The sequence below is a fragment of the Sander lucioperca genome, chromosome 18 (genome assembly GCF_008315115.2).
Source record: "Sander lucioperca isolate FBNREF2018 chromosome 18, SLUC_FBN_1.2, whole genome shotgun sequence".
Lineage (NCBI taxonomy): Eukaryota > Metazoa > Chordata > Actinopteri > Perciformes > Percidae > Sander > Sander lucioperca.
In genome coordinates, this window is record NC_050190.1 from 14,114,712 (window position 1) to 14,125,609 (window position 10,898).

General features: G+C 40.4%; 1 protein-coding gene across 3 annotated transcripts; it reads left to right on the forward strand.

Annotated features, from left to right (window-relative positions):
* The first annotated feature begins 845 nt into the window (after nucleotides 1-845).
* On the forward strand, nucleotides 846-5,760 carry exd1 (exonuclease 3'-5' domain containing 1). Of its 3 annotated transcripts, none has more exons than XM_035994906.1 (11): nucleotides 846-1,363; nucleotides 1,690-1,758; nucleotides 1,860-1,893; nucleotides 1,985-2,071; nucleotides 2,188-2,257; nucleotides 2,417-2,503; nucleotides 2,618-2,722; nucleotides 2,813-2,893; nucleotides 2,984-3,127; nucleotides 3,601-3,792; nucleotides 4,834-5,760. In XM_035994906.1, the coding sequence occupies exons 1-11, from the start codon at nucleotides 1,234-1,236 to the stop codon at nucleotides 5,554-5,556; spliced, it is 1,722 nt and encodes a 573-aa protein (XP_035850799.1). In that variant the 5' UTR covers nucleotides 846-1,233; the 3' UTR covers nucleotides 5,557-5,760. The 3 variants fall into 3 exon arrangements, with proteins under 3 accessions (XP_035850799.1, XP_031135083.1, XP_031135084.1); XM_031279223.2 differs by having other exon boundaries at nucleotides 847-1,363; nucleotides 1,985-2,065; XM_031279224.2 differs by having other exon boundaries at nucleotides 847-1,363; nucleotides 1,985-2,061; nucleotides 2,190-2,257.
* The last annotated feature ends 5,138 nt before the right edge of the window (nucleotides 5,761-10,898 follow it).

A 10,898-nucleotide genomic window follows, 5' to 3' on the forward strand; every position in this document is an offset into this window, starting at 1 on the left:
GGTAAATAACATAAAACCTCCTGTTACTTTTGCATACTTCGTAAAAATTGTTTTCTTGGAATTATGTCACGTTTTATGCTTGTTTTTTCACATTATTTACTCTAAATACCATAAAAAGACTCTCGAAACACAAAATAGATATGTGACATCCTCATAGTCAAAAACATAGGATTCAAAGGTAAAAACCTTGAAATATGTCCCATGAGTAAAATTATGTGGCAAGATACGTGTTTTCCAATGCTGGAAATGGCGGCCATCTTGGAAAATGGCGGCCATTTTGAAAAATCAGGTGGCTAATGTTATTTTTCAAATTATTGGCCCCAGAGGGATAACCACACCAAATTGGGTGCTTGTATCCACTTGTGAACGATTTTCCCCCTTATCTGCCCCACTAATACCAGCATTTTAGGCGGTATCGGAGGCTTTTCTGAAACTGGTATCGGTATCGGAACATCTCTCTACACTCAGCAGAATTTGGAAAAGTATGACTTAGATCAGATCTGAGCAACCTTCTGTAAAACATTCTTTTAGATCAATATATAAACCTTCCTTTGCATTTCTTTACTTTGTTTTAATTGGCATGCCCCTGATTGTAAGGCGCTAATAATATGCTTGTTGAACTGGCCTGATTTAACACAACCTCATTGAATACAGCTTGAATCACACTAATTCAGGTCATATTAATCCATATTAAAAACCTAATGACAGTTTAAAATTAGCATCATCAAATGTCATTTTCATCTTGACACGCCACATTGCTGCCTGCCACAATCTCTTTTTTAGTCCACTGGGAGGCACCAAAGTCGAACATGTTCAAATTATTAACATTGTAGCTTTAGCTACACAAAACAAATATGCTGATGTGTGTGTATAGCAGAAAGTATATAATGGTAGACACTGTAGATATAGCCTTACCCGGCCTAAACGGGTTTTTGTTGTTGTTGTTGCTAACTTCGTAATGTTAGCCAGGGACGAGGAAGAAATACAGAAATTAACGAGAAGCTTTTGAACGCAGCATTGACCTTTTATAATATGCTCCTCTTGATGCTACTTTAGCGCACTGGCACGTAACTTAGCTAGCTTGCTAACGTTAAGTGAAATGACAAGTGGCTGGCCTAGCTAGTTGATGCTTTGGCTCATAGAAAAAGCGTCGGCAGCCTTCTTTTTCTAAGCTAGCAGCTTCATTGTTTTAATAGCTTAACTAAAACAACTCATAACTTGCTTGACTTCAAAATGGTTGTGGACGACGTTCAGTTCCTGAATACCCTCAAGGGAAAACGCGTCAAACTTACCCTTAAGACTTCATCTTACCTCGGCGTCGTCCAACGTATCAATCCTAACAAAACACTGATTTTGGCCGACGGTTAGTAAAATATCTATCGTTTATTATGTATAGTTAGGATAACAATTCTGTCGTTCTGAAGGAATATGCTAAAACGGCACAAAAACATCTCTACATTCGTATCTAAATTAACGTTATATTCAGGGTTCAAAATTAACTTTTTGGTCCACCAGCCAAATGGCTAGTGAATGTCCACATTTTACCAGCCACTCTATAGATTACCATTGCTTTTTTTGGCTAGTGAGTGAAGCAAATTTACCAGCCACTTGCATATTTCACCAGCATTTGGCTGGTAGATGGTGCTAATTCTGAATCCTGATTATATTAACTTGTGTGTATTGTTTCAGTTGTTGGTGGCAGTAATGGCTTCAAATGTCCTGGTTCAAAAATGTTCTTCGGGCATGAGATTCTGAATGGTTAGTTCACTTATGACAAGTGATATCTAAAAAGTGAAGGCTGAATATTTTTATTAAAAGTTTTGACATCTGACATGCCTTTTTGTGTGATTTAATAACAGTGGAGTTTACCAATCAAGCAAACACTACCATTGGGTAAGTAATAAACAATGGTGTCACTGTGGTGACCGCACACTGTGCTTGCACTAATATGGCCATTGACTGTAACATGCAATGTGTTGCACAGAAATATTCATGACCACCAATTTGAAGAGCATTTGAATGTGGACAAGTTTCAGCCATACAGGAAGACAATCACATTTGGTGAGTATGATAATAATTAAGTGTTTTTGCTAAAGCTTTAATCATATTCAAAATTCAGCATACTTCCAGCTTCAAGTTCATGTCTTCCAAACGGAAATCCTTACTATTGAGAGGACCCTTTTTCACAGATGATGATGAAGAGGAGTACATCAACTTTGTAGTCATTGATGAGTTTCATGAGAAGTTTGCGTCTGCTGTGAGTTGATTTAAAGTTCCTTTACTGTTGCATAAATCACTTTCAATGACATACTTGTCAGTATGCAAATCTATACGGACAGTATAATGGTGGACATATTTACTTAGAACCTGTTGTCTCTAAATTTGTTAGTAATATCTCTGAGTTCCTATCCGTCAGGTGATGCATATCAAGAAGCAGCATGTGATCGGTGTGGGCGCTGATGGAGTCGAGGTATTTAAGCATGGGAGACTGTGTTGGCTGCAGGTAAGAAGTTCTGCATTCCTGCTTTTTTTGAGTCGTCCTGTCCTTCACTTCTTACTTTTCCTTCATCACAAGAATGAAAAGAAGAAGAAAATAACAAACTCTTCATTCATCTAGATTGCCACTAAAAGCAAGGTATACCTGTTTGATATTCTCTTACTTGGAGCTCGGGCCTTTAAGAACGGTCTTTCCATGATCCTGGAAAATAAACACATACTGAAGGTAAGCATTCTAAACAGACAATAGAAATACAGTTCAGTCACAGTGATGATTATTACCATCATATCTATGTTGATTGTACATTTTGTACAGGTCATTCATGACTGCAGAGCCATTGCTGGATGTCTGATTGCTCAGTTTGGAGTAAAGCTAACCAACGTCTTTGATACGCAGGTACATGCAGTATGTACGGTGGCCTACGTTCTCTCCTGCATGTTTAGGTGAGCTTACTTATTTCCTGCTTTTCTTTCTGCGTGTGTGTAGGTGGCAGATGTCATGTGCTTCTACTCCGAGACAGGAGGTCTCCTTCCCGACAGAGTCAGTACTCTGCAGGAGGTGGTGAGTCTCCATCTGAAGGTGCCCTCCTCACAGCTTCTGTCCCTTCAGATGATGTCACAGCTCACCAAGGTGCAGTACACTGTCTCCAATCCAAGATGGTTTCATGTACCGTGTAGTTGTATCTGCATGTGCTGTAGGGGTTCGAATCACCAGAGGCCTCCTCATATAAAATTATCATGATACTTATGTCATGATACGATATTATTGCGATTTTAAACATATTGCAATATTCTGCGGCATATTGCAATTTATTACCTATTTTCCAACTTTTATTTCAAATTATGTCCCCAAAAGGAAACTTTGTCAACATCTTTTATTTTATCTAAAAAGACACATTTCTCTTTTAGTCCATCTCACTTTAAATTGTATTGCTGCAAAATGGGATTGTCTTACCAACACATATATAATACATAATAATAGATCAGTCCTTGACGTCTGCGTATCGATGCAGTATTGCCATGGAAAATCTCGCGATACTATGCTGTATCGATTTTTATTCCCCATCCCTAATGTGCTGTAATCACTGGTGTGTGTCTTTACAGGAAGAACTGGAGATGTGGTGCAAGCGTCCCTGTCCTGTACCCCTGCTTAAGGTGATGGCTTTGTCAGTGATCCATCTTCAGCCTCTCAGACTGGTGCTGCTGGATACTGTCATGACAGACTACATGGCCCTGGTGGATTCATACCTCAACAGCAGCCACTACCAACCTGATGAATTGGAGCATGTTAGCATGGTGGGTAATACACAAATTGCACATTTCCAGGGCATAAAGGCAAGTTGTCTTTGGTGGATAAATATTTTTTTCCATTTTGGAAATGTGTACTTGCTAGCCACCATGCACACTCTATGCCCAATAAAGTAAAAGCAAAACAGCATCTGATTGGCTGCCGTTACACTGGTCTGCTTCTTTTTATATTCAATCCAGAGGTTGTTTCGTATTTTTAATCAGGTGAACCAACAAGTTTGTTTCATACTACGCATTCACCATTCACAGCAGACTAACTGCGTTTCTGTACAGGTGTGTAGGTGTCTTAGTTCCCTTACTGAGATTATTCAGATTTTAAACTGCTTTAATTTATGTATTGCCTTCATAAAAAACCTTGCTGAAGCTCATTTAAAAGGTATTTTCACATATGTTTCATGTTTACCTTAATACAATATGCACATGCCAATATGTACATTGAAACAGATTTTTGTCACTGAAATTGTTCATCCTGTCCATACTTGGCTTTCATGAGATCCCTTTCTGCTATGATTCAAGTGTAAGTGATGGAGAACAAAATCGACAGTCCTCATTCTGTGTAAAAAATATATTTCAAAGTTTAGTCGAAGTTAATTTTAAGCTTTAGCAGTCTGAGTAAGTCAAATCAGGTGGATGTCAAATTACAGTCCTTTGTTTAGTACACTCGACATTGTTTTATTGTGGTATAGATAGATAGATAGATAGATAGATAGATAGATAGATAGATAGATAGATACCGTATATATAGATTTGATTTGACTACTAAAGTCTCACATTAGCTTCAGCTGAACTTTCAAATTCATTTTTTTCAGTGAGTGAGGACTGTGGATTTGTTCCCCCATCTTTTACATTGAAATTGTTAGGAAGGGATCTCCTCACAGCCAGTATGGACAGAAGGAACAATAGCGGCAACCAAAAACGACTTCACTGTTTGTATTGTTTCAAGACAGTCTTGAAAAAAATGTGAACCTATCCTTAAAGCACATTCATTGGTCCACAAACACACAAAAATCTTCCTGTTTGCATCTTAAGGAGAGTGTGTTGGAGCTGCCCAGAGAGCTCAGGCAGCTGGATCAAATGCGTCGTGAGCGGCAGAAGCGGGCTGCAGACCACTACCCTGTCACAGAGGAAGGTCTGCTGGCACGCTTCAACCCCCGAACTCAGACTCCATCCCAGCCCTCGCTTGTAACAGAGGAGCACGGCCAGACACAGGTAGAATCCTTTGAACCTGCAAATGTGGAATCACCTTCACAAGTTGACCCTCTCCTTCACAAGCTGCCCACGAGCCCTCCAAGAGTCAACAATGTTTTGTCTGTGGATGTCCATGCCTCCCCTGACCCAGCTACCACTGTATCAGAGCTCATGAAACAAATGGCTGTTACCAGTCCCCTGTCACTTGGTGTAGGTAGAGGGCGCACAGAGGTACTGATGGACACAATGGGAAGAGGAAGGCCCTTTCGGAAAGAGCAGTCATCCATCCCGGCCTTACCTGCCATAGGAAGAGGCTTCCGTCTCCAAATATCACAAGATCAGATCCCCAGAGAGAGTATGGGGGACATGATAACTCCTGGTAGGATGGGTGCGGCTACTTCGTGCCCCAGCCATACACTTGCCCAAGAAGTGATGTCCCAGCCTGGCCCCAGTGTTCATGACCTGACAAAGGACACTTTTGGCATGGCAGGAGAACAATTCAGATCAACGCCCAAGTCCGTCCCATCTTCACTCATGCAGTCATTCATGTCTTTCAGATACTAAAGGAAGTGTTAAAGCTATATAAGGGCATGTATTACTGATGTTTGTGGTTCCATGTTTGTGATTTCCTAAACTGACCAGTAGATGGCAGTAAATATTTTGTTTTGTGTAAAGGTTTGTTTGATGCCAGGTGTTTGTGACAAGACTTTATATAGAAAAAAAAAAGAGATTCAGTTGTTTGGATGTTTTAATACCAGTTAAATCAAATATATTTGTATTATTTGCAGTGTTGGGCAAGTTACTTCCAAAATGTTATACATTATAGATTACTAGTTACTAGGGCTGCCACCTCTTAGTCGATTAATCGAATAATTGGTCGTTTTGGTCTTAGTCGACTAAGATTTCTTTAGTTGATGAGTCATTTTTTATGCTTATTCATGCTTAATTACTCATTTCCAAGAAACTTATGAGCACATTTCTGGTAAACACAAGATTTAAAGTGGTGCTTTTGCAGGACTAATTGTGGAGAAACTCAGTTTTACAGATGGTTAATTAACTACATTTATATTGTGCTTTTCTAGTCTTAACCACCTCTCAAAGAGCACAGCTCTGTCGATTACATCAACTAATCGATTAATCGACAATCATAAGTGTTAGTCGACTAAGAATTTCTTTAGTCGAGGACAGCCCTACTAGTTACTGTTATTTGAGAGTTAATAGTTATCTTACAATATTACTGTATCTGAATGGTAATGCTTTACACTACTTTTGCATTACTTTTGAGTTACTTTCACCAAAAAAACAGCGGAAGTTTGACTTGGCAGGTAGCTTGTGAATTTCACCACCATATCAATAAACTCTCCTCTTTATCCACTTTAATACATCATAGGTTATTCATAATATTTTGTATAGTTAATATGAATATGCAAAGTAACTAAAGCTATAAAAATAGAGAAAAACGTACAATAGGCAAGTAGGAGAAAATGAAAATACTCAATTAAAATTACGTTACAGTTGTATTGAAGTATGGCGTAGTTACTTTCCACGGCTGATAAAATGCAATGATATTTACGTGTAGCAAGCCTCAACAATAATTCCCGACGTGTTTATATCTGTCAGCAGCTCGGACACACTGCTGTCCGTGCTGACGTACCGTCACCTGTTGGGACACTGATGTTGTCCGTACCGTCTCTGGTTCTGGTTCTGACCATGGGAACAGTGACGGGACAGCTCACTTCACCGCAGCCTAATAACTCCTGAAAATGTCCTGGAGATGTCCATCTTGCAAACGTCTCCATCTCTGCAGTCATCTCAACCATCGAATACAGCAACAGGAAATAATACTTTTTTTTTTTTTCCTGTGAAGAAATGTTTCGCGGTGTTGGGGAATTCTTAAAAAAACGCAACACCACTAAATGTTGCATTATATTATTACCGAAATTGAATTAGTAATGCGTTATATTACTGCGTTACAGCAAAAAGGAATACATTACTGTAATTGCGTTACTTTTGTAACATGTTAATCCCAACACTGGTTATTTGTGACAAAACTTATTGCCTGTCTGTTCCTATTTGTGTCGTATTTCGTAAGCGTTTTGCCTCTAAAACCTTCTCAATTTAGTTTGAGTAATAATTGATAATCTGTACGATATTAAAAAATGTAGGTGTTTATATTAGTTTGATTATTTTTTATCATGCAGAACATGACAAGAAATAATTGTAATTATAACACAAACTACAACAAAAAACAGCTCCACATGCCCATACAACTTATGTGCGTAAAGTGTGATTTATATCTGGTACAGCTTGGCTTCTGTATTGCAGTTAATTGATTGTGAAAAGCAGTGACAGGCATTGATGGATCTGCTGTTAATTGAGCAAAAACATTGCTAGCTGACACTTTTTTTGATTACAGATTACAGATGACCAAAGAAAACCATTAGACTTGGCACAGACTAAACAGTGATACGTCAGTCATTGCTGCAGTTCAGATGTACATGATCACAGGTGGCCAGCACCTGCCATGTTCTTCAAAAGCAGATCTTATCCATCTAATTTGCTGCTTGAGCTGCTGTGCAGACTTTGCAGAGAGGCCCTGCATAGCCATTTCTGCCTGGATCATCAGAGGTTGGTGCCTGGGATCAAAACGAGGCATGGACACAACAGCAGGGCATTGCTGCAGCGCAAATGGGCCCCCCGTATTAATCACATCTTATTGCTATGGTTATCTACATGTAGAGGCTTGGGCCCTTTCCAGAGCTTTCTAATTGAAAGCGTGAAACCGATAAAGTAGGATTTTAATTAACTGGGAGGCAGCCCGGCACAAAGCCTTGCATCTCTCTTAGCAACCAGCTCCTCCTCAGCTTCTGCTAAACACAAGAAGGATGGATTCTACCCATATGCCTCCTTTAACCCTTTGAAATGCTGTTGTTGCTCAATCTGTATGTGGGTGGGATTAGCAGGGAACAAAAGGTTTAACACATGATCTTAAAGCTGGCCATTGATGTTATCTTTGAGCTGCTCCACTCAACTCTTACAAAAGTGAATACCTTCCCACGACTTTATATGTAGACTTAACTGCATTGACTTGCTCTGTATTTCTTTTTTAGGAATTACTACACATTGAAGTCTTGTATGGCTACAGAATGGGATCTTGTTTTATATATCTGCGTCTACGTTTTGGAGGTGTGTGTGTGTGTGTGTGTGTGTGTGTGTGTGTGTGTGTGTGTGTGTGTGTGTGTGTGTGTGTTTGGGGGGGGTCGTCTCTGTGGGGCTATTGAGGACAGGCTACTGTCATTGACAACCAGATTGGAGCTCTTATTTTAGAGGACCTTGCATTTCCTCTCCGTCACAATAATGCCTTATGTGCAGCACTTCCTGTTTCTCAGGCTTGGGAGGAAGGAACAGGGTGCTTGTCACACGGTAGTCACAGCTTCCTCCCTCCCTCCCCCACTCCCCCTGCTCCCAAACTTCAGACAGTGTTGTGTCCTTCAAAGGGGAAAGATGACTGCACCTTCAGCATCGCAGCAGGATGCTGCCGAGCTATTTTTAGACTCAAGTCGGAAAGGTAGTGAACAGACATAAACACAAACTTTAGGATGTCCAGCTGTGTTGATTTAGCATCCGAAAATGGTAATTCAACTGTGTAAGGCAAATTATTGTTTAGACTGAGCAGTGGGAACCTGGAGGCCTGCTGTTGGAAATAGGTCCCCCCGTAAACAATGATTATTACTTTAAAATTTTACACAGGTTTTCCTATGGACTGTTTTGAGCTTGACAGGAAAGTACAGATATTTTGCTTTTTCACAGGTGTTATTTCTGTACCGTTATTCAACCACACCGTATCAATAGGCAACTAAGCCACCCGGACACATGCCAGACTGCATTATTGATCACCTAAGCTTGTGGTGCCCTTCTGACAGCACCATAAACACCTACCCCACCGCCTTATTTACTTTCCACCATATTATTGTCATACTGCAGGGGCTCCAGTTAACAACCAAAAGTAGAAGTGGTATTTTAAAACCAGCCAATGCTCCTAGGCAACCATCCCTCCTCTTAATCAGTGTTAGGCTACAGATTTGTTCATAATTAATAGGCTTTGTTCATTATTAAGAACGGAGGGATTCATTTAATAAAACCACTCCCTTTAAATGCACCTTGTTAGGCTTGTCATGTTGTTAGCTGGTTTGCACTCCTAAGCACATCATTAAAATTCATTGTTGAGTTTGCAGAGTAAGTGCACATTCAGATCACGGTTTGGACCGCTGAACTGTCAATAATCCGATTGTTTGAGAGCTTTTTAAATGTGTACTCATGATTGCGTCCTGCCACATGGACATTTCTCAGCTAATTACAAGCCTCATTTCATTGGATAGTTGCTTTAGGTGGCAGAGTTGGCCAGAAGCGACCTTTTTGATTGGCTTGTTGGAAGAACTTGATCCGTCGGTCTTACCTGAGTAATGCGGCACAAAGAGGCAGATTGATAGGCCGTATTCAGCAGTACACAACTGTGGCACAACAAATAAGACACGTGTCAACAAAATAATATTAATTTCATTATTCATGTAACCACATGTAATCCCTTTGTGTTTGTGAGCTGGGAGGAATATAATCTGATATCAGCTTCCACTGTGACACTGAACTATATCCCTGCAGCCAATCTTCCATCTGTTAGGAAAAACCTATTGTTGAATCCTGCTCAACCCACCCCCAACCACCACCACCTCCCTCTTTTTTTCTCTCGCATTACAAAATGACCCTCTTTTATACTCCCCTGGTCATATTCAATGGGCGAATTAATATTTAACGTGAGAAAGGCTGATCTATCCAGATGGCCTCTCAAGTACAGCAAAAATGAGAACAAAACACAACATCAATATTTCAGCCAGCCTAACTAACGGTATGTATGTATCCCCGCAGTCAGGAAACCCATCTCAGGAAGACTCCTCGATATGCACACATTCATTCAAACATACACAGATGGAGGCCCACAACATGCATCTTTATGAACTGCTGCGCCATGTTTTCTCAGGCAGCATGGAGCATCGGGACCTTACGGGGCCTCTCCAAAGGAACCAGCCATATTGTGACCTTCAGCTGGGACAGATGAGCTCAGATAGAGGATGAGTGACAGGTGAGGGTGCTGACGAGAATGTGTTTGATGCATAGAGAGCGGGCCTGAGGAATGTCAGTCTTCAGCTGGTCTCGCTGTGAATGCATCAGTACATTAAACACTAGCTAGCGACGCTAGCAGCTTGGCTCTATGGATGGCAGTGTTGGTCAGCCGGTTGGCCCACAACTTTGTTCCGGTAACAAAAGAGGTAGTAGATGCTCTTTAAACCTGGTCTGGATGAGCAAGAGAGCAGAAAGACTGAAACCTATTGAGACACTCTCCTGTTTTTTGTATAATTTATATAATAAGACTAGAAAAGAATTGGAAGGAGTGAGAGAGAAGTTTGGATGGCATGCTCCAGTGCTGAATATAAAGCCATTCAAATTGCAGGTAGTTCTTCAGCTACCAGAATAATTTAATCTGCCCACTCTTTGTCGAGAAAAAGTTTGTCCTTTCAACCATAAACTCAGGGGGAGAGGCCTGGGACGCAGCTGGGTTTAACCGAAGAAAATCTTCATCACATCAGAAGAGCAGTTGAACACTTCTGAGCATTTTGGCCGTCACTTAACCAACCACCGAGTAACTGGCCTGGACGTAGTTCCCGGGGCTCAGTGACTGCACTCTAGTTCTGGGGAAAATGTGACAAAAGAAGAGGAATGTTAACGATTTGTGCAATGAACATGAACATGTGTCAATGAAAAGCATTCAAATTAATGATGCAAGCACCCCATCAAGCTTGTAATGTTATAATAATATTTTTTTTATTTTGATAAAATGAGGGTATTAAAAT